General features: G+C 39.1%; 1 protein-coding gene across 1 annotated transcript in view; it reads left to right on the top strand.

The window, feature by feature from the left end:
- The first annotated feature begins 1,008 nt into the window (after positions 1-1,008).
- The window catches only part of LOC134003132 (PH and SEC7 domain-containing protein 1-like), a 55,256-nt gene continuing 31,430 nt past the window's right edge, over positions 1,009-24,834 (top strand). The window contains exons 1-9 of the mRNA XM_062442264.1: positions 1,009-1,082; positions 1,443-1,914; positions 2,916-2,947; positions 2,978-2,983; positions 7,638-7,832; positions 9,366-9,446; positions 10,799-10,911; positions 11,981-12,039; positions 13,555-13,644. Coding sequence (XP_062298248.1) covers positions 1,009-1,082; positions 1,443-1,914; positions 2,916-2,947; positions 2,978-2,983; positions 7,638-7,832; positions 9,366-9,446; positions 10,799-10,911; positions 11,981-12,039; positions 13,555-13,644 — 1,122 coding nt within the window. The remainder of the gene's footprint in view (positions 1,083-1,442; positions 1,915-2,915; positions 2,948-2,977; positions 2,984-7,637; positions 7,833-9,365; positions 9,447-10,798; positions 10,912-11,980; positions 12,040-13,554; positions 13,645-24,834) is intronic.

Here is a 24,834-nt window from a genome sequence, read left to right as displayed (position 1 = left end):
TAATTTAAACCCAAATTAATAATGTTTTGGGCAACTTGGGGGCAGGACTACCACCTGTTAACACAACACTGATATATCATTATATGGCAAAGGAATCTGACTCATACTGCTACTGATCCACTACTCAAAACAACATTACAATTATCTTTGTTAAATCATTTCGCATAATAGATTAAAAAAATATCCATAAATAAAGCATAGTATACCAGAGAAGAGTTGAGCTATTTGTGCAATTATGACCCCCTTGTGTGACCATTCTCAAAGTTTTCTGTCAGTAAATATATGATCAAGAATGAGTAAACAACTTTATGAATCTGAGCTTTTGATAACAACTTTTGGAACTTGACAGTTTTCGACCATCAGCGATATGAACACATTTCAGTCCATAAGAAATAAATATTTAGGTTCAACACTCGGTCCTAGCTATTATTTGTATTTTATGATTCAGCAGAATTTTCGCAGTTAGAACATATCAAATATCATATTAGAATATTAAATGGCATATTAGAAATCAAAAAAGTAATTTAACTTTCTCCACCTGCAGATTATTTGGAAACCTCCACAGCTCCTCCCAGTGGTAACTCCAGTGAGTCTCCCACCCCGACTCCCCCTACCTTCCTGCCTCTGCTTTCTGCCAATCATGACGTTCAACATGTGGAGGTAGAATTGGTGACCCCTCCCCCCACCATTATCGGGACATCACCCAAAACTGGCATCATCCGCCGGACGCTGAAGTATTCAGAAACCGACCTGGATGCCATCCCACTACGCTGCTACAGGGAGACAGACATAGATGAGGTGCTGCTGGCTGAGCAGGATGATGCCGACTCTGCATTTGGGAGTAACCGCAGTGTGCAGGGCAACTCAGGCACAGGCAGCAGCCCGCTGGGAGGTCTGGCATATGGGAGGACAGACAGGGAGGTGGAGAGAAGGGGAAGGGAGGAGGAGGAGGAGGAAGAAGAAGATGAAGAGGAAGAGGAAGAAATCGTGAGCTGGGCCAGTGTTAGGATGCAAGGAGACAACAGGAAGCATCAGTATGCAGTGCAGGAGAAGCCAGAAGTGTTTGGGCACCTTCTGAAGAGGTGAACACAAGCAGTTGAAAACACATACATTTATATTCATATACAAGCTGGTAAACACACACAAGTTCACAAACATTCTGGTGAGGCAGAATTTCACCTGACCTACATTCAATCTTAATTTGGATCTCACCCATAACCTACTTTTGAAGTAGATTGTACACAGGTTTAGTGGCATTTCTGCATTAATTAGACCCAGCCCTTTAACAGTTCAGTTACATACCGTGACATGCTGGGACAGGCAGTCTTATTTACTTTCAGTTTCGTTTTTAGAACGCATCTTCGGCAAATTGTGCATTTATTCTTGTCTTAACAAACACAGCTGTGTTGTTGCAGTGTATTGAAATCTCCCTCTCTGTCCAGACCAATGGAAACTTTTTTCGACAACCATCATCCAGCCCTGAAGTCCCCCATCTTGGTGTCTGGCCCTCGCTTGGCTGCGGAGGACACCTTCAGCCGCCACTTTGAGAGCATAATGGAGTCCCACAGAGCCAAAGGGACATCATACAACAGCTTGGATAGCGAGGAGATATTAACCTCGAGCACCCAAACTGTCCTGACATTTGACCTCCCCACGTTAACTCCTGCCATCCATGGGCCGGTCTGCCAGAGCGCCAGGCAGATCGTCCAGCTCAGCTTTGCCCCGCTGGCTCATGATGAGAGGCCCAGTCTGTCAGATTCTATCTTTACAGTGACAGGGGACTCGGATGCCACCAGAGCCCCCTCCAGCGAGAGGCTGAGCAGCGGTTCTGACGACACGCCACCCAGAGGACGAAATTATACACATCTAGGGAGCAGCTGGTACAGCAACCCATCTTTCTCATTGCCAAGGTTAGTGCATCAAACAATCACGGTAAATATTACTGTGTCTATGTGGGGAATTCATACATAACTGTGTAACAGTAACCAAACTGCTGAAAAGCTACAAAAACCTGAATTAATTGATTTTTGGCCACCTGGGGGCAGTGTCACAAGCAATACACACAACATTGGCATATTTATAACTTATACAGTTTTTATGGCAAACCTGTTAGCAAACATGTTGCCTATTTGCACATACAGCAGACACACAGCAACATTAGTATTTATTGAAAGTCATGTTTTTGACCACCTGCACCTGCAAAAATAAGTTCAATATTCAATCTCCTTATAGATCTATTTTGGTCTCCACCAACTCCTGAGAAAAATGTGTCTCTTTAGCTGCTAAATGGTCCACTCAAAAACTTTCTGAAGTTGTATTGTAATACAGTTTCACAGGTTCTGTTTTTCATGGATTTGGTAAGACCCCTTAGTTTCAAACAAGAGACATTTTAATTCTACAGAAGCAGCATACAGTGATATATTAGACAATATTATGCTTTCAACTTTATGGCAACCATTTGGTGACGACCCTCTCCTTTTACAACATGTCAATGCCAGCTCTATAAAGAAATGGTTTTGTCAGTCTGCTGTAAAATAAAAAAACTTGTCGGTACTCTGAACTCAACCGATCCAACATCTTTAAGATGAACTGAAACACCAACTCAGATCCAGGCCTGATAACCCATCATCAGTGTTGGACCTTTAATGCTCTTGTGACTGAATGGGAGAAAATCTCTGCAGCCAGCTTCCAACATGTGATGAAAAGCCTGTAAATGGAAGATTTGAGGCTGTTAAAGCAGCAGATTAATTCCCATGGGTGTTGGGATTACATCATCATGTATCACATCATTATACCGTGTATTATAAGGCTCTCAGATAGACCCAAAATTAAATTAGTCTTGTGTTTAAGAGATTCTTTCACATAAACTACTCAGAAACATCATTACAAGTTACAGACTTTTGATGCTCATTCAGTATGAATGTTTTTCGAGTTCCCCCTCTGCGAGGTCAGAACCCTGTTAATGGGCTGTTGTCAGTCTCCAGTCCAGACGAATGAGTGTCTCCGTCTGTGTCATTCTCCTTGTACAGAGCAGTGCTGCAGTGCTATTCTGGAGCCGAGTAGCTTAGAGTGAAGGTCGCTCGAAGGCTGCCTGTGGTCCCTCTGCTGTCTGCCAGGCAGGCCGTGAATGTGTGTATGTGTGTGTGATATGTGAGCCCATCTGCACACTTTTTGGTGTCTATATGTGTTTAAGTGTGTGCATGCATGAGCATTTGTTGGTGTTTTGTGGTGGGTGTGTACGTGAAGTGCATGCTATGTGTGTGTGTGTGTGTGTGTGTGAGGTAGGCATGTTAGACAGAGGCAGATGGCTGCTGCAGCAATGAGGGACTCACCTTGACTGTCCGTGTCCCACCTGCAGTTCAGAAGACTTCATTTCAAATTCAAAGTCCTTTGTCCTTATGTCATATGCTACATCCATGCAATATAAAAAAGCACCACAATAGCTCTTTTAATCCAGTTTGCACCCTGTAAAATACTCTGTATAAAAGATTAATATGGCAAAGCAGAAATGTGGGACGAGTGTCAGTCTGTCTGTCTCTGCTTCTCAGTTGTGGTGGGAAATGTCTGCTACAGTTCTCACATGTGCAACGAGGTAGACTGGCTTTGTGAGTGTTACCCTAATTTAGTGTGACAGCACTGCAGAGGTAGAGCAACTGCATTGGGTCACCTTGTCGCTCAGGCCACTAGATGGCAGAAGAGGACAACAATACGTGCTTGATGCAGATGAGTAATTTTCACCAACAGGGAACAGAGGTATTTGTGTGTGTCTGTGTGTACTTGTATTACTCACGTTGCAGGGACATAAATAGGTTCACACACCTTCATTGCAGGAACTTACCTCCTTTTTGGGGACAAAAAGCAAGTCCCCATAATGTTTGGTGAACACTTTGTTTAGGGTAAATACTTCGTTTAGGGTTAGAGTTTATGAATGGTGATTTTTTTTAAATAAATACAGGTCACCTGACTATTGTTTTAAAACAAACTTGAAAAACTGTGAACCCTTCCTTTAACTCACTCATTAGCTACTGTAGGTGTTTTTTTTATCTCAGCTTCCTTACAAAACTCTTATGGAAACCAAATCACGCTGGGCAGGTAAAGGTAAATGTTTGCTTAGCACTGTTCTTATCACACTTTTAAGACCGGCCCAGCACTGCAGCGGTGGAATCCAGGAACGAGACAAATATTTCTGAAGGCTTGTCCATACTTTGATAAAAGTTGGAATTTCACTCCCCTGCCCCCTCCTCCTCCTTCCCTCACATCACCCTTTTCAGATGCTCTGCAGCATTACACAGTGCCTCTTTGTGTTAAGCTGCCCAGTGGACTGAGAGGGGCTTCAATTATGCAGGGATACCGTTAAAGCAGAGGCTGACATTGGGAATTCTCTCAGGACCTCTCAGCTTTGTGCTGCCTCTTGATGAGACAATGCTAACAGGTGGCGGAGCCTGAGCTACAGTGCTGGCTTAATCTTATGATTATGAACTCTCCTGCAGGCTCTGATGAAGCGTACGCTGTAAACACATGCCACAATGGCCTAAGACGTTTACAAAAGGCCAACTAGTCTTTCCTCTGGGCAGTTACGGTTGTAAAGAAACGGTTTAGAGGCATAGACCTGTTGGATCGCTCTGCGAGTTTAAACCTGACACCTCATATCTTTGTTTTCTCTGTAGGTGTGCTAAAAGCTCACAGCAGAAACAAAGCAGGCTAGAATGCGTAAAACACCCAAAGGATGGACATACTGACTGTGTGTAATTGGAGATGCAGTGCAAGAGAGCAAGAGAGAGAGGAATGAATGTAGGGAAAGGTGGGGAGAGCAGGGGGGGTGGTTTTAGGCAATAGACAAGCCAAGTTTCATGCCATGCTTCGAATCCAAGGTCGGCAGGGGACAGTGAGAGTTTACACAGTGGAGCAGGGAGGGAGAAAGAGAGAGGGAGGAGTGAAAAGAGGGAACAGAAACAACAGCAAACAGACTCTGAGGGGAAAAAGATAGAGACAAGAGGCATTGCAGGACAAACAGCCCTTTTACTTTGGGGGGATGGAGGCTCGCTGTGAAGATCAAATGACAGCAAACACAGAGGGAGAGTGAGAAAGTGGAGAGAAGGAGGGAAAAAAAGGGGTGACCCATGAAGTCTCAGACAGACTCGAAACCAAGCAGAGGAATGTCAGAGTCGGCGGGTCTCTTGGGAGCGACTACAGGTGTACAGCTGTGTTAGCTGGCGCTCTCAGACCCAGGAAAAGGGTGTACGGGTGGACTGGACAGTGATGCGGTCAGGTTACGAGGCCAGGAGGAGAGGAGGGGTCAGTCGGGCGAGCAGTCTGAGGCGAGATGCTGGGCAGGGGGCGGCGATGAGGACACCCTCTGTTTTCTGCTGCCATGGTTCACCTGCAGTGGGAGAGGAGAGGTATTTGACGATTAGGCGGTCTTGCCACAGGTAGGATCACCTGTCCGTCATGTGTCTCAGAGAATTTGAGTATTATGTTTGGCTGGAAGGAAGATTTAAATGTTCTTGTAGGCGTCTGAAGCTGAAGGGCAGTTTCGCCAAGTAGATTTTATTTGGGAAAACTATGTGATTTATACTCCTGGAAAGTAATCAACTGCATTTACTCAAGTGTTGTACTTCAGTACAATTTTGAGATACTTGTATTTTACTTCAGTATTTCTGTTCTCTGGAACTTTTTACTTTCACTCTACCACATTTATTGGACAGCTTTTGTTACTTTTAGATGAAGATTTGACACAATGGATAATATAACAAGCTTTTAAAATACAACACATTGTTAAAGATGAAACCAGTGGTTTCACAACTATTTTGGCTTGTGATCTCTCTCTTACAAAGAAGCTGTGTGAAGTCAGGGTCACATTTCAGATATCTATGAGTTGTTAACAGCTCCTTCCAATAGTGAATCCACTCTAAACTTTTTTCATGGTTTCATTCAAATAACCGTTCAAGGCACAAAGAGGTGAAATTATACAATATGTCACAAAACTACGCAAAAATGCCAAGTCCAAAAACTGAAAACAGATGTGTGTATCAGAACTAGCTCCACCTCCAGCAGGTACAACAGTAACATGCTGCTCTAACACTGATGCTTCACTATTAATAATCTAATGATGTCATATATAATAATATATCAGTCAGAGGACCAAACCACTACTTTTACTGTAATACTGCATACTACATCACTCATAATACTGCAGTACTTTTACTGTAATACTGCATACTACATCACTCATAATACTGCAGTACTTTTACTGTAATACTGCATACTACATCAAGCTCATAATCTGCAGTACTTTTACTTAAGTAGGATTTTTTGAATAGTAGAATATTTTTATATTACTGTATTGGTATATTTGTAAAGGATCTGAATAGTCTGTTTTGAAACTGCAAGTTGAGATTTACATGTAAATGTTCTGCTCGTCTTCCTTTTTTCTTTTGTGTACTCTGTGAAAGCAAAGTTGACCCTCGAACCCTTGTTGCTTTCTTCACCAGTCAGCTTGTGTTATTAATTGCTGTTTGCTCTGGTGTGATTTTGCCCGACACATAAACTGTATAAAGATGTGTAAGCGTGAGAAGCAAGGCCCTGTGCTGTGGGTTTTCTTGGTTTATTCATCATGCTGAGGAATCCAAATGCTTTTTCAGGAAGTGTTCTTGCTTTTTGGAATACAACTCTCTGTCTTTTATTGTTTTCGCTGGCCAGCTGGCGTGACCAGAATGGCCACACAGCTCTCAACGGCAATGACAACTTGAGCATCACATCGAACCCTTAGTGAATGAACTCAGAGACCTTGTTTCTGTCATCCACATTCCAACAGAAGCCGGAAAAGAAGCTCTATTTTAGCTCAGTGTGACATAACATGCTTAAATTATTATCACAGAATAATTCAGATGTAATAAGTTTTGCACTTCTGAACTGGTTAATGCTTTGAAGGGGCTTAATTAGGAAGTGATAACGAGAAAGAGAGGAAGCCTGCAAGAAAGCCTGTGAGAGGCGATTTTGAATGTAGTTATTAAAGAGTATAATCACGCCAAATATTGTGTTTGAATATGAATTTATTTGCATGAGATATGTTGAATACAGAGTCTGTTTACTACTGCATATTTACACTCATTCATTTCTGCTCTTTATTATAATCTCCCACGGCTTTCCATCTCTCCATTCATACATCTTTCAATCCTCTTTCATCAGCCTCTCAATCCACTCACCATTCATCCTCAACGGATATTTATCTCTCTTTCAAGCTTTTCTCTCTTCATCAGCTTGTGTATTTTGCTACTCTTGTCTTAAAATATTGTGATGAGCATGAAACTCAGAGGTGCATATATCAGATATTAGTATTATTAAATTATTGATATACTTGAGTTATTAGTTTTATTATTATATCACCATCCTTCTTTGTTCCCCCTTTTATTCTTTTCTGTCTGTCCTTTTCAATTATTTACCAATCTCTGTCAATTGAACTCTTTCTCTCTGTGTCCCACTTTTCCTCTCCTGGATCGCTGCAGTATAATGTGCTTCATCTCCCATCTTTCCCTTCCTTTCCACAAATCCTTTTCTGTCCATCTGTTTTTCTGAGTCACTCACTATTTCTGCCTCTCTCTTAAACCCCTGACCCCCTTCCTTACCCGCCCTTTCAGCAGGGAGAAGGCCCGTCTGGCGACAGATTCGGAGCTGGACCAGGACCTTAGTGAGAGGCTGGGTCTGAGCAGCAGTGAGACCTTCACTAATGGCAGTCACCGTGCCGACGTGGCAGCCGCCAAACGTTTGGCCAAACGTCTCTTTAATTTGGATGGATTCAGGAAGTCTGATGTGGCACGCCACCTCAGCAAGAAGTGAGCTACTAGAGGGTTATTGTGTTGTTGTCAGAAGTGTTATTTTGTGTGCTTGTTATGTAATAGTAGACACAAGTACACATACAATAACAATATCATAGCTACCATCCCAAACACCCTAGCAACCACAACATTACATCACGTTGATATATCCATCTCAATACTTTTGGATGTAACACCATAGCAGCCGCCTAGCAACTACCATATGATGCCTAGTCAACTGTCCATAAACCCCTCACAACCACCTACGAAAGTCTTAGCAACTGTTCAAAAAGATAAAACAACTGGTTATCAATTACTAGGAAATGCACTAGCAATCACTGCAATCCCCCCTAGCAACCACTGTGAACACCATAGCAACACCCCACCAACTACAGTACCTTGACAACCATATTCACCACCTAGGGACACCTTAGCAACCTACTAGCTACCTCTTTGAATAACCCAACAACCACTTAGCAACCACCCTGTGAAGCCCCAGTAATGACCCTGAAAGCCATAACAACCACTCCTATCACCCTAGTAACACCTTAAACAACTAGCTACTGCCTAAGAAACACTTGTGACACCTCAAAAATGGTCAAGCATTCATTTGCTACACACCCAACTATTAGCAATGTCTCAAAAGTTAGCAACATATTGATTACCAGTTGCAAAATGCTAAGTGGTAAGCTAATGTTTACACACAAACTAAACTCTTGACACACACCAAACAGTAAGCAAACATCAAATAGCTTCATAAATATTATAGTTATTTGTAGCTGGGTGTCAATGTGTTGTATTTTCACAAATAACAATTGTACAACAATTACCTCTACTCATAATACAACTACCTTTACTAGTATCACCAATTATTATAATATCAATAGAAATACCTATAGTAGAAATCTTAAAAATAAAATAAGCTATATACTGCAGCAATCGTTTTAACCAACATAAGTACTCTAACACTGTTCTGTAATTTGCATGCTATCCAAAAAAAAGAGCCTTTCTACTGCAACATATGTTTATTTAATGAATGCTAATCTATTAGAGCTGGGACACATTCAGATGCCCGTGCATTTACAGTATTCATTATTTACAGTCACTTTAAATTCTGCCTACATAAAGTAATGCTGTGTTTTAGTAGATCTGTATTCTTCCAGTGCAGTGCTGCTCAATCAGCCCATCAGTCCATCAGCTGCTTGCTCGTTCATGAGAAAGAATTTGGGATTAAAGGGTTCCCTCAATTTCTGACAGATGCACCCTGGGAATCTCCTCTTTTTTCTTGTCTTTTTTCTTTCTTTCTTTTTGTGGCCTCCGGTCTACATCTCAAGCTGACGGTGCCAGCACACACTGACTGATAGCACAAACTCAGCCTATCCACTGATCCGAGAAAGCTAGCATTTGAGTGTTTGATTGACATTTTCTGCTTTTATGGTGTCTGGAGTTTTTTGTTTTTGTCTCTTTTCCTATGTTCTTTCATGTATTACATGCCACATAATATTATGATTATTGATAATATATAATAATAATATCTGTGTGTGTTTACAGTAACGACTTCAGCCGTATGGTGGCAGAAGAATATCTGAGTTTCTTCAACTTCACAGGCCTCGCTGTTGATCAGGCATTGCGGTGAGAACAATAATATACAATATACAAAACATTGCACATTTGTCAATAAATATTTATCAATATCCTTGCTATACTAGACAATAAACCATTCTCTTTATCACATGCTAAATAATTTCCATATGTTAAATGCATGTCAGAGAAATAACCAACCATTGTCTGCAGGTTCTTGTATTTTCCCCAAAAAACAAAACATAATGAATTAAAAAAGTCTGTATTTTAAACATTTTAGACATTGTGACATGGTTAAAACATTAGTCTGTTATCTTAGTACTTCCCACTTTGTGATGGTGGCTTTATTTAGTTGTCAACTAGATGAAAAGCTGTACTTTTTATATCTTAATACTGTCTTTAATACTGTAAATGTGATGAAAGCTCTCCACTGTTAAACACTGCTCTCTAGAGGGCAGCTTTGGCCTTGCACTTAGGGTGATAGTTTGTACAGTACGCAGTATAGTATAAGAAATTGTATGCACTCAGTGTGTTCAGTGTTTAACATGTTCATAGTTTATTTATATACTGAGCATGCATCTGCTTCACATTCACACATTTTAACACATTAAACTGGGGTATAATGTTGTCATTTTAAATCCCCCCGAGTTAGTGAATTAGTAGTTATCAGTGTTTGAAGAAGTAGTCAGATCCTGTAGTCAAGTAACAGTAGTAATATCATAACAAGTACTAAGTTTACAGTAAGTAAAAGTGCAGTTCAGTTCAGCTGGTTGCAATCTGTAAACTCACCACCAGATGTCACTAAATCCCACACAGTTTACTCCTGTAAATGCATCATGTATAATATATTGATCATATGTTTCTTATGTAAAATATTCTAATTTTGCAAAGCTGTTGAATTAATGTGATATGAATGTAAAATGTAAGTACAATGTTACCCTCAATGTTGGAGTACTTTAAAGAAGCATAAAATGAAAAGTAAAGCACAAGTTTCTAAAAATGTTGTTACTTTCTGCCTTTGGCATTTCATTACATGTAAATATATAAAAAATAGACATAAGTAGTTTTAATGTTGTTAAAGCTTCTGTTTGAAATGGAGTAATTTTAACATTACATAGTTTAATGGGATAAAAGGTCATACACAGTACACCCAATCCTTTAAATTATTCATGTGTGAAAGCTGATGGTGACCCACAGCTATAAATGTGAGGAAACCTTCACATTATGTGAATTTTAAAATGGTCATATGTGTATGTATATATATATATATATATATATATATATATATATATATATATATATTTAAAGTAAACAGGGTACTATAAGAAAAAAAATATTGCTCACTAAAATCTGAAACAGGTCATGTTTAGATGAAATAACTGTCCTTGTGTCTGTGGCTGCAGGACTTTCCTCAGGCAGTTTGCCCTCATGGGGGAGACTCAGGAGAGAGAGCGGGTGCTGTCACACTTTTCTAGGCGTTACTTCGACTGCAACCCCAAAGTCGTGCCATCTGAGGGTAAGTACTGCCAGGAAGTGTTCTCACTGCCAGCAGCAGAAAGTGGACAATATTCCTAAATATTTAATGAACCCATGAACTTTATTTTTATTTATTTTATTATTTGTCTTTTTTTAATCATTTTTGTTTAAAGGTGCATTATTGGCATCTAGGAGAACGGACTTGGCAGAAACGGAATATAATTTTTTGTTTTTAAAGATTTATTTTTGGCCTTTTTTTTGTGCCTTTATAACAGTAACTGGCAGAGAGGCCGACAGGACACAGGGAGAGAGAGAGGGGAATGAATTTAGCCATGCAGCTGTTTTTTTCAGGTGGTCACTTTTGGTATTGCAGGGAAAAATACTATTTCGGTCCAAAAAGAATTTCACAGCACCACTGTAAAAGTGACGCTTCTAAAAAAAGACAGGACACATAGGACTGCAATTGAGGTCATATTATGACATTTCCTTTCATGAATTTTGGAACCATTAAGGTTTTATATTTGTAAAACATTCCTTGAGTTGAGAAAAGCAAAACAATCGGTGACATCATCACAATGTAAAGTGGGCTGAGTAGGAATTCGCAGGCGGGGTCCCTTTCAACAGGGTCCACCATGTTTCTACAGTAGACCAGAATGGACAAACCAAACACTGACTCTAGAAAGGGCCTTCACAGTTTAGTAAGTTTTGCGGCCACAACAGGTCCTCCTACATGCCTCGGAGTAGGAGAGGGGTATTCAATTGGTTGCAATATGCAGCCTCACCACTGGATGTCACTAAATCCTACACACTGGTCCTTTAATCTGTTTTGTGGAAAGTTATGGCACAGCAACGATAGTCAGAGCTCAAGACTAATGAGTATGCTAATCATTATATTTAACTTTTAAGGCTCTCCACTCTCTACTCCAACTAGTTATATGTCTAGGCATGTTTTAATATGTTAATTTAGTCATCATTGTGGTAATGAGAAACATTCATTGACAAATTTTACGTTAGTATCTGTAAGTTGACAGCAAACCTAAGCTAGTTTTATGTCTTAGATTGAATGTTTAAATTTGGTAAGAAAACTCACAAATATTTTCATCCTTTAGATGCAGTTCACACTCTGACCTGTGCCGTAATGCTGCTGAATTCAGATTTGCATGGTCAAGTAAGTTGTGTGTGTGTATGTGTGTGTGTGTGTGTAGGTGAGAATATGTGTGTGCAGATGTGTACAACAGTGTGTAAAAGCATCAAATATCCTGCAGGTGTTGCAAAAACTAAAAAACTAAACAAAGACAAGAAAAGTTTATAGAGTTGCTTTCTCCTCAAAGGCGCTTTTGATTAATTTTAGAGATTTGGGACTATGAGACTCAGCCTGATCACCAGCTGATCTGGGTCTCCAGGTCTGCCTGCTGAGCTTCTTTCACCATCATTAATCTGCTAGTCTTAGAGCCTCTCTTTGCAAATCTGGGCCATTGGCGGCTCCTCTCTGTGATAGTGCAGCTCTGCGGATGAATGATTAATTAAAGTGGCTGTTGAGGTGACTGGATGAGGGATCGGATGAGGAAAGTTTCATCAAATGTTAACAGATATACTGTAAGTTTGATCTTTGTTGTGACTGCCATCAACACGACGGTCCTCATCATGATCATCATAATGAGAGAAGGAACAGACTGATAAAGGCTGGGACTTTTTTTAAACAGGATTAAAGCAGATTATTTTTTGATTAATCCATCAATTATTTCTAAAGTGACAGAAAATTCTGGGAAAATGCCCATCATAGCATCTCTGAGTCCAAGGTGAAGTCTTCAAATTGCTTGTTTTGCCTGACCAACGTTGTAAAGTTAAATTTACAGTCATAAACAATGCAGAAAGTAGAGTTTAAACAACTAATGGATTAAGCGATTAGTTGATGGACAGAAGATTAATCTGCAACTGTTTTAATTTAATTTACTGTTTTAATTTAATTTACTGTTTTAATTTTAGTCATCTTTAGACTGTGGGTCAGAAAAAACAAGCATTTTGAAAACATTACCCTGGGCTTTAGGAAACTGTGGTGAGCATTTTATAATAAAATATAATTGTCTGTTGCAAAAAAATTGTCATTTGCAGCCCTAGTTATAAGAGATATTATCAAAAAATGTTGTAATTGTAATTAAATTGGACAAATCCACTGGGTATCATTTGAAGATTGTTGAATCTAGTGTCAATACAGTATCTGAATTTCAGTACCAATATCAAACCAGTACTTTAATCTGTACTTAACTGACATTTAATATGTTTTTTTATGAATATCTTTTTTTAATCCAAGCAGCTGTACAAGAAGTGTTTCTGAAATAGGTCTAAAATTGGTGATTTTGATTTAAATCAGGAACTATCAGTTCATTCTGTACCAGAAAAGCACTGAAGTTTCATACCCAGCTCCACTGACTAATAATTTCATCATTAATCACTGTTATGATCACCAGCTGTTCCGACAAATTATTTTATATTAATTGTCAGTATCATCCATTTCTCTCTTGTCTTTAAATCTTTCCAGTGTTGTGATCATATTTTTTATATGTCAGGCTGGAGCGCGTTAAATAAAAAAGACCATGACTGTGGTGAACTTCTTTTTAAAATTTATTTTTCAGTTTATCTGTTTTTATGAAATACAGGTAAGTATCTGTTTCTCTGTTTTCAGAACATTGGCAAGAGGATGTCGTGCACACAGTTTGTCGGCAACCTGGAAGGATTGAACGACGGCCAAGATTTTGCCAAAGATCTGCTTAAAGTAAGCTACTCTCAAGCCTAAAATAGCACACACACACACACACACACACACACACACACACACACACACACACACACACACACATGCTGTCATGCACAGACACACATCCCATATGAGGGAGAGCAGACTGCGTGTGCCAGCACTGTATTGTCCCTCAGATCTGTGTGACTGAGCCTGGCTGTCTGGCCTGCGCTCACTGCCAGCTGGCATTTACCTCATCTCCAGAGGCCTCCAATCAGAGGCCCGCCTGGGCTCGCCACTTCCTGGTATACACCAGCTACAGTGCGAGCTGGGAGAATAATTGTTTTGTGATCTGGAGACAAGAAGAATGAGACACAGAAATCCTCAGGGTATCTGTGCGTGACTTCGACAGCATTACATTAGGCTAGCTTAACCCAGTTGAGTGTGGCTGCAATAGATTGTGGACCATCAGACAGAGTTCAGACGGAGGCCTGGGGCTACATGATGTGGCGAAATAACCCAATCAGTGTGGGTTGTCTGTCCATTGGTGCGCCTAATGATGATGTTGTTGATTAGTTTTGTCTGCTGAGTGGTCCGTCAACTGGCCACAGGGCCCCAGAGTGCAAGTCAACAAGTTGTAATGGGGTATTTATAATGCATGAAGGAGAGCGAGAGAGAGGCCACATCCCTTTGCTGAAATGACTGGAATGAATTCTGAAATGAAAAGCTGTGCCTGTTATTAAGGGCAGATAGTATCCACGCTGCGGCCATGTGACCTCAAGCTAAGAAAGACAGACAGAGAGAGAGAGAGAGAAAGAGAAACAGAGTCCCACAGATGCATTAGCTGTTTTATTAATGCTTGTATGGATCCAGAAACAGTCTTTTTAATCATGCCTCCACATTACACAAGCTTGTGCTCTTTTATTCTCTTTCTCTCTCAATGAGCCTCCCCTCTTTCTTACCCTGCAGACACACTCTCTTTTCTCTCTTTCTCTCATCCCCTTATTCTCTCTGACTCTGTAAAATGCTCTGCCTGCCCACTCTCGCTTGCTCCTTATCTTGCCTCTGTTTAGCTCCGCTGCAGTTTTAATCTCTGTCTCTAGACTGTGTCTCGTTGCCACCTTTATCTACACTCTTTCACCTCCACCCAGTTCTACTCTCTTCTTCTTCTCCTTCCTGCCCCCCCTCCTCCCTCCTCTCCTAACCTGCCATCACTGCTCATTCCTAAAGCTCTCTGTCCTCTCCTTTCCTTCTGCCTACCTCTCTGTGCTGACCCAGCTATTTATAAGTCCATTACTGATACTTAAAATATCACTAGATAAAGTTATTTACTATATTTACTAACAAGACTTATTTGTCTCTGTAATTATTCCTCCTGTATCCCCCGGCAGTCGAAGCCTATAGCAGCCTAACCAGGGCCTGTTCCAAGGCAAGCCTGGGTCAGCCCTAAACAACAGGGCTAAAATGTGTCAGATTTTCGGCATAGGCCAAATTCATATAATACTTAATTCAATACATTGTACACATTTTGTCCTGGACAACTTTTCAGGCTCACAGATCTTTTCTTGCTTTAATCCCTAAGCTTTTATCAAAAAGGAAAGTTTTAAGCCTATACTCTTTAATCGTAGTAGAGGGTCTCTGCCTCCCGGACCGAATCTGAAAGATGGTTCCAGAGAGGAGAGCAACATTGATTGCTGCCTCCCATTCTGCTTTTGGAAGCACCAGTAAGCCTGCATGCTGGGAGCGCAGTGTTTTAGTGGGGTAATAGGCTACTATGAGCTCTTTTTTAAGATAGGATGGTGGCTGACCGTTAAGGGCTTTGTAGGTGAGGGAGAAGGATTTTAATTCTATTCTGGATTTCACAGGGAGCCAGTGCAAAGAAGCTAAAATGGGAGAAATCTGATCCCATTTTTAAAAAAGTTTTTGTCAGTGTACGTGCAGCTGAATTCTGGACAAGCTGGAGAGTCTTGTTAAGGCAGCCTGATAATAATAAGGAGTCGCAATAATCCAGCCTGGAAGGAACGGATACATTGACTAGATTTCCTGCATCTTTTTAAGGCAGGATGTGTCTGATTTTTAAAAATATTGCATAGATGAAAAAAAAGGTAGACCTTGAATTTTGTTTTATGTGGGAGGTGAAGGAGACATCCTGATCAAAGATAACTCCTAGATTCATTACGGCGGTGCTGAAGGCCAGAGTAATGCCATACAGAGTAGCTACATCATTAGGTAATGTTTTTCTAAGGTGTTTGGGGCCAAGCACAATAACTTGAGTTTAGTTGCAGAAAAAATCAGGTCATCCGGGACTTTATGTCCTCAAGGCATGCTTGGAGTTCAGTTAACTGATTGGTTTCATCTGGATTCATTGATAGATACAATTGTGTATCATCTGCATAACGATTATAATTTATTGAGGTTCCTAACAGTATTACCTAAAGGAAGCATATTAAAGGTGAATAGTATTGGTCCAAACACAGATCGTGGAGGATTCATCGTTAATGTACAAAATTAATCTGATAAATACAACTTAAACCAGCTTAATGCAGTTCCTTTAATGCCAATTAAATGACTCAGTCTGTGTAATAGGATGTGATGGTCAGTGTTGTTAAATGTAGCACTAAGATCTAACAGGACAAGTACAGAGAGAAGTCCTTTGTCCGATGTGCTTTTAATCATGACTGAAAATCCCTAAGTAATAAATGTATTGTTATGTAGAAAGTCACACAACTGATTTGCAGTGAACATCATTATTTCAGTATTTCAATCAAATGTCAGGTCAAATGTGTCATAGTTACCTTTTACACTCTTCAATCTGAGGAGTTTGATAGTTTTTAACATATCAGCAGGTTAGTTGGTTCAGTAATCGTCACGACAGTTACATTTGGTAGTTAGTAATGAATATTTAGTTTTACTATACTATGTGTTAATTTGGTGCAGCATAAATCCCCGTTAAAGTCATTATAAGGCTAAGTTTGAACCCGGCTCTAGTACCTATTACCTTTCCTTTTTTGCTTTTTCCTCTCCTCTCTTTTTCTTTGTTATCGCTCCATCATTTCCTGCTACAAAATGACCTGTCACCCCCCCCTCCTCCCCCTCCTACCTCTCCGCTCTCGATCCTTGTATTCCTCATTTCCTCCGCTCATTTTCTTGCGTTTCCATTTCCCCTTTCGTGTCTGGTATCTTTGTTTGTATGTGCTGTAAATACATTAGGAATGAGCTAAAGAAATCCCTCACTCCTTCTCGTTTTCTCCCCTGTGCTCATTCGGCACACACATGCACTCAGCACTCAGTTTAGTCTGTCACCATTTTGTCAAGACGTAACATCACATCTTTTGTATCTTTCCTTCATTGCTCTACAATCCTTCTGTCCTTACCTTATCTCGGTGTTGAAAGTGGTTTATTTTCATTGTTAGTTAACAACAAATAATCTTTTTTTTTGAAGATTTAGCTCTTTTGTACCTCTTAAATTAGCCGGAAAGGTATTAGTTATTCATTTATTCTGTCTACTTTTCCATCCAGCTGTTCATGTCTTTACTCAAGGTGAGAAAGAAATCCATATTTCTATTGCAACTTGACTTTTTATGACCTGCTCCACCTGCAAGGCTGTCATCATTACACATAAAAATACATGTTATCAGACACATATTGGCTGTCAGTAGCAGATTCTTCAAGGGTTAAGGTTAAGGTCAAAGGTTAAGGGCAGAAAGGTCTCCTCACTAATATATCTGCTGCTGTTTGTTGTTTCCTGATAAGAAATCGGTCTAATATCTGCAAACTGCAGCAGGTTGAAACAGAGTAATTAAAATCCTCACACTGTTCAGCCTGTGCTTCAACTCTCCTAACCAGAGATGAAACCTCGCCAGCTAACATAAACCAGAGTAGATACCTGTGTGCAATCATTTTCAGTCTGTTCCTCTCGTAAATGCAACCATAAAATTCACTGTGAGATGATCAAGGACAGCGAACCACCCGGAGTCACCGCAGTCCTGTAAACTGCAGCAGGTGAACATATGGTGTAACTAATCATGTCACAGTTTATGGGTCTCAATAGAGCTAATCTAACTCATCATTCATCATTCATCAACTTTAATGTGTATGGGTCAATGACAAATACGGGTTGGCAAGATGAGCAATTCAAAGATATCTTTAAAAATCGTCTGAAAAGCAGCATCAGGTTTGCTAAAAATATACATTCTGTATTTTTGTTGGTTTTATGTCATTTGAAATGACATTTGCACCATTTTTTTAACCAAAAGTAAGACTGAATGCTCTTGAAAATTTCAAATGCTATACAAAATAATGATAAATATGAAATATGTTATCCACTGGCAGTGTATTTATAAAAATAATTACTTCATTTTAAAACATCAAATGAAAAGAAAAATGTTTGGGGTATTTCTACATATTTCTACATTTTGTCAATATTGAGCAGGGCATATCCTAAAAACAACCTTTTTATGAGTTTTGACAAATGATGTAAAATTTGTACAAAACAAAACATAGTGTTGCGTTGCAAAAGTGGATTATATTTACTCCACATTTTAGTTCACATTTGTTTTCCTCTATATAATCAGATTTTTATGAAAAGATACTGGTTACAGTTAATACTGGGTTCACCTCATTGACCCGTATATTGTAATAACTCATTTTTCATGATTTAGACGTTTTACATGTCATCGCTTTCATTAATGGAATGAATTCAATATATAGCCCTGTCCTAGTTTAGTGTGTAATCAATACTTTACACCAACGAGTCATTGATCAAAAAAATAAAATAAAAAATTCAGATTAAATGACGTTTCCTACAGAATATTCAGTATTTGCTAAAGCTAAGTAGTTGCATGTGAATTTAATTTTTAAGACACATGTTTGGAAAAAAAAAGACTGATAATGGATTTTGGGAGCTGTGATCAAATATTGATTTAATATCAGATTGAAGCAGGTTGTGTATGTATTTACTATTTAATAATAATAACTACAGCATATGAACAACACTATAACAATATGGTGTGGTAGTGTAAAATATGCTTTTTAAAATATTGTCCTTATTTCTATCAGTGTTTTTATAAAGTAACTGCACAGAGTTAAAGATTATGATTTTAGGCAGTTGATGATTTGATCCAGTTTAAATCGGGATCAAATTAAGGCTCCACATTAACATTCATCATAAAGCAGAGGACATGTGATTATGTTGAAGCTTTATTCTGACAGACAGGAAACACTGGAGTCGTACTGGACCACTGAACCCTGTAGCTAAAACAGAAATCAGCTGCCTGGTGGACTGGAAAATAACGAGAGGGGCTTTGTATCCCCATGACACCCCTTACCACCTCTTTACCTCAGGTAGAACGCTCTCCCTCTTTCATTGTCAATTAGCTCCTTTCTTTCTTTCCTTTCCTTTCTTTCTCTCTTGTTTTCTAGCATATTTTTTTATGGCTTCATTTATTTTCCTCAATAACGCCCTCAGTTATGGCTGATTCTCCTTCTCTCTCAATTATTCCCTCTCTTTCTCACCATTTCAGCCTCTTTTGATTAAACCCTGTGATATGTTTTCCATTACCACCACAATAGACGAGCAAAATGGAGCAATCTCCTGAAGAGTGAGTGTGTGAAGCTTTCACTTCCCGGCACAATGAAGTCATACCCGGAAAGTCTTTTTCTTTCAAGATTTTTTATTGCTTTTTTTTTTTTGATGATGATGATGATGATGGGAAATTGAGGAGATAAATAAGGAGATTATGTGTGAAAAAGGTGCTTTACCAGATTAAAACCAGGAGATGACTGTTACATGGCACAGTACGATTGGTCCTGTCTCAGCAGAGAGAGGCACAGGAAATTTATTGAAGCTTGGTGACATGTAGGGCTGCAACTAATGATTATTTTCATGATCAATTAATCTAACGGTTATCTTTATGTCTATAAAATGTCAGAAAATGGTGAAAAATGTCTGTTATAATGTCTTACAGCCCAAGGTGATGTCTTCAAAAGTCACATTTTACTATCCAAAACCCCAAAATATGAATTATATATAACACATAAAAGCTTCAAATCTGAGAAGCTGAAACCAGCAAATGTCTGTTCCTTAAGAAATGACTCGAATGATTACTACTCTCTAATAACTACTGAACTATCACTGTAACCACAATACTTCCCAATTAATTTCATGTCAAAATTAATCCATTTGGCTGTTGAGAAGTTTTAAGCAACTGACTTTCTACCCTGAAGTTATATTTAAATGTTTCTGTTTTGTCCTTAAGCAGAAAAGCATTCATGCATTATTTTCAGAGCCATATGTTCGATATATAACTTTCTTGCAGCTTTTTTTTTTTTTTTTTTTTTTTTACAGTGTAGCACCATAGAGTTTTATAGTTTGTAGAAATATCACATAAATTATGAATGAAATGTTCTTAAATGCAGAAATAGTTAACATTGAAACATGAAGATGACATTATGATTAAACTAACTAAATTGGTGTAGACGCCACTACATCTCACCGGTAACGAGATGGGAGTCGTACATGTGGCACGGCGCACCTGTCCGTTCGAGTACTGCCGCTTGTTTGTCTCCATCAGTGTTTTTTTATTCTAGGATTCATAATGAGGCCATAAACTATCCTAATGTACTCCAGAGGTTATTTCCGCCCCCAGTTTACCCACGCGAGACTATCACTCAACAGAGACGTGACAGCAGGCCGTTTAGACTCCGAGGCACAGGAGCCAGTCAACATCCTCCATCAGCAACATGTTCGTATTACACACCTGTGATACACAAATAATCAGATAGTCCTGTTTGTGAAATCATTGGCTGGGATAATTACAGTTTATCACATGCTGGGATTTATTTTCCAGCATTTCCAACATTGAACTCACCAATTTAATGGTTGAGGTCTGAGTTTTCCACTTAAATCTACTGTACCACACTGGTGAAATACGCATTTTTATTTGTGCAATGAGTGATTTTTATTAACATTTCAGGTTTTCTCACTGTCAGCTCTACCTCTAAACCTCTAGACTTAGATCAGGGAAGTTTTTTAGCCTTTTAATAACAGATATATGCCAATACCGAGTCCGATCAGATACTTAGATTTACCTAAATGTTGAATTAAATCTAACACAGGGACATAAAAGAAAAGTTGTGTAGTAGATCGAACATCCAGAACAAAAAGACAGTTGATGGAATAAAGAACTTAATCTGTAACGAAGAAGAACAAGAGTCTTAAAACGTCACCCTTGATTTCCCATTAAACTATATCTACATTGGGAGCTACAGTGTGCGGACTTTATTCTACCTTTATACATTAACGCAATGAAGCCATAGCCACTAAATTAAAGTAAACCTTTTTCTACACAAACTACACAATCTGACCCTTGAATAACTTGGTTCGAAAACATTAAGTTGATAAACAGGAATGACTGATACAGTGTGATACTGATACTGAAATTTAACTGGGAGAAAGTGACTCCTGAAACTGATAAGACGTAATCAGCGAGAGAGAGAAGACAGATCATTCTGTTTTAGTTGTGGGAGGAACAAAAACACTCCTGATGGTTACAAATCATCTTTGACCACATATGAACGCCCCAATCCGACTTTTAATAGCCAGTATAAAAAGGATGAATTATTACAGTGAGGAAAATGTCTTTCCCTTTTCATGTGGACACCTGACTTTTTTTTTTAAGACACATTTGAAAAATAGTGAACCTGTCCTTTGAATTATGTTTGTCCTATCAAAAACATTAAGACTTCTAAATTGTAAATATACACATCAGAAAACCTTGTAACATGTCCATGAAATTTAGCTGCAGATGTGTGAAGATGAAATCTGTCAACCAAAGACATACTATAATTTGTAATTTGCTCTTCTAAATACTCACTTACTGATTTCTGTCAAAGTTGACGTGAGCTGTTTTTTTGCAGAACTGCGTATTTGGACAATAACTGTTAATAACTGACGAGTTGCTTACTGTCTGGTTAATTACCGCGGAGAGAAATGATTAAAACTCGTGGTCCTAATGCCCCATCAATAAGCCTTTAAGCTTTAATAACAACTTGATGATCCTTTACCCCTTCATACCAGCCTGCATGGCAGACATAGCTGCTGCTGTGTAGCTACCACAGCTCCCTGCAGAATTGGAGGTTCTGGCTGCAGGCCCAAGCTTTGGTGCTTTGGAGGAAAGTTTCCTCCTTTATTGTGAGGCTTAGAGACACATAGGTTTGCACTCCCTCTCACTCTCTCACTCTCTTCCTTTCTCTCTCTCTCTCTCTCTCTTCAGCACTGCTCAGGGCTTAAAGCTTGAAGTGGGAACTAATGATGCACTGAAGTAGGTTACCAGCGAGCATAGAACAAATTCTGCTGAAATGAAAATGTTGTACAGCTCAATCAGACGCCCGAAACACGCTCTTCAGATGGTAATTAGGTGCGTCAATGTTATCGATTACGTAGCGGCATCGATTTTGAGGGAAAAGACGGATTACTTATTTGTAAATGAAGGAGAAGAAATCCTTCTCGCATGTCTGAAATCTGCACAGGAGGTGTAGTGCCAGTGCTCGACGGCCTCGCCAAGCAAAGATAAGGAGGTCAAGTCTGAAGTGAGAGAGGAAGATGTTAAAAAGATGTTGCTATGTTCACTTATCTTTATTTAATTTATTTCAATACAATGAGTGTGTGCAGAAGGAAATGTTACTGTTTGTTTATTCTTGTAGTATTGATGTCAAGGCTCTCAAACTCAAATTACCTGCCACAGGCCAGGTTGTTCTAACCTCGGGTCCCTGCTTGAAAAATCAGCTTTCATCAATAAATTCGGACTATTTGGACTCTAAAGGAGAGCAGAGCGGCTCCTTTGCTCCTGCCCCTCTCCTAGTTTTGTGAAATCGTGTCGCTTGTGTTCTTGTAAAACTACATTTTCCTCCTTGGAGACGAGACATGAAGCAGTCACATTTAACTCCATGAAAATATAATGAATAGTCCCACTTCTTTGAAAACTGTCTGTGCTCATTGTTACCCATTCTTGTAAGTTTGGGAAAGACATATTTTAGTTATAGTTACAGGTAGGCTGCTGTTCATGTGTTTATTTGACTGTAAGAAAGGATAATTTCTATATTTCTCTTATTTGTACCCAAAATTAAGAATTAATTGATCCACTAAAAAGGATTGTGTGTGAATCCAAAGCCTGATATATGAGGGAGGGGGGCGCCCAAAAAGTCCTGGAAGCCATCGATAGCACAGGAGTTAGGTGTAGTTATCGGATTTGCTGCTAGGTGGCGTTTAACTGGTGAAACTACAATAAGGACTGTAGAGAGAGAAGATATCCAGTAAGAAATGCAGGAGGAATTGGAGAAGTGTATCACATCTCAAGGAGAGTATATTGAAGGGGATTAGAAAGGTACAATCTAATTATCATAGCTAATTATCTTATTCTTCTGTGTCATAGAGCTCCACTGTTTAAAAACACACACACACTAGTTTCCAGTTTGTGTTGTAGTCGAACTCACAGACACTATCCTGCTGCTGGAAATACTCAGAATCTATTTTTTGGGTAACATGTAGTATGAGTCGAAAGTTTGAACAGACCTTATTCGCTTCAGTGAGAAAATGTGTCTGTGTGGTACTGTGTGTGTAAACTTCAGTGACGAGCTACTTTAGGAAATAACTGAACCTTTTTTTAAACACGAAGCTTGCCAGTTATTTAGCTGATTCATTTAGTTTATGCATTGCCAGAAAATATTAACCCTCACATACTTTTCATATTCTTTCTCTGCACCAAATCACGTTCATAAATCCCCCATCAGTCATTAATTAATGGTTCATTAATCCTGAATAAAGAGTGTATTCTGTTTATTTCTGGAAAATAAAGACATTCACAATCAGTATTTTATGGTCCAGGAGAACATTTTATAGAATATAAAGAATACAGTTACATGTTTTAATAGTGATGTTTTAATCTAATTTGACCCTGAACAGTATTTAAGGGTTAAAAATGCCTATTATAATTTCCCCCAGGTAATTTATACCTGGTACAGTCCAAAAGCTAAATATATTCAGTTCATTGTCATATACAATAGCACATATAGCAGCAAATCTTCACATTTAAGAAGCTGGAATCAGAGAAAAAGTTAAAAAGAATATCTAAATTGTTGCTTATTCATTTTCTTTAATTGTAACATCTCTCATGAAACTAAATATCATGACCAGTTTTTAAAGTTTGGAGCGAGGTTTTAAGGTTTTGGACTCTTCATAGGACAGTTCACTGACAGTAACAAAAATGTAGAATATCAACAGTCTTATCCCTTAACTTGACTTATTGGGGGTTTCTGGCTTTGATTTTGCCTTACTGGGAACTCCTATATTTGTATGATTACTCTAAAATAAAAGCAACACATATAAATGGAATTAAAAGCATTACTGTCCGTATGCAAGTAAATTCCCAGCTTGTGAGGAGCTTTAGAGATTTCCTCCACTGGTTGGATCCGGCCAGTAGTTCGACACCCGTGTGTTGAGTGCTCAGCGCTGTCGTGTTTCTGCATTTCACTGTTGAGAGATCAACTGTAAGTAAAACTGTGCAGCTGTCTCTTTCTAGTCGGTTAACAAAAACCTAAAGGTGGAGTCTGCGCATGTGTTCATAATGATCCCAATGATTTATTTACTCATAAATGTAGAAAAACAAACTTAATAGTTTCAAATAAAGGCGAGTCTTGATATATCAGCTTAGATAATTGAATTTTCTTTATTGAAACACATATCTAACACCTGCTGTCCACAGCGGCAAATGCTACATTGATCGGTGATGAAGCGCAAGGAAAACAGACATCGATTGAGATACAAATACTCTGAAGAAGAAGAAGGTAAAAACAAAATAAAAAACAAGAAAAATGTATTGCTATTGGAGGGTAAGGGGCTAAAAGAAAGAGAGAGAGAGTGAGAGAGAGACCAAGTGTGAAAAAGAGACAGCTGCTTAGGTCAGCAGAGACGAGTGGCTGTGGAAACACTCCCCCTCTCCCCGAGCTGTCTGAAGTCTCCATGAGGGACGGAGGGAGCGATTTAGACAGGATGTGAAATATTGAGTGAGAGAGTTGGAGAGAGGGAGGGAGTGGGAGACTGACAGCAGACTGTAAAACTGATAGAGGGCATAAGGTAACACACACACACACACATAGAAACACCAAAAAAAAAAGGATTTATTTTGCTTTTTGCAGTTTGATTTTGGTGAGCAGGTGTTCTCCATTCTTTTG

Source organism: Scomber scombrus, chromosome 21 (assembly GCF_963691925.1).
Source record: "Scomber scombrus chromosome 21, fScoSco1.1, whole genome shotgun sequence".
Taxonomy (NCBI): Eukaryota; Metazoa; Chordata; class Actinopteri; order Scombriformes; family Scombridae; genus Scomber; species Scomber scombrus.
The sequence above is the reverse complement of the archived record's forward strand: the minus strand, read 5'-3'. Positions and strand labels throughout refer to the sequence as shown.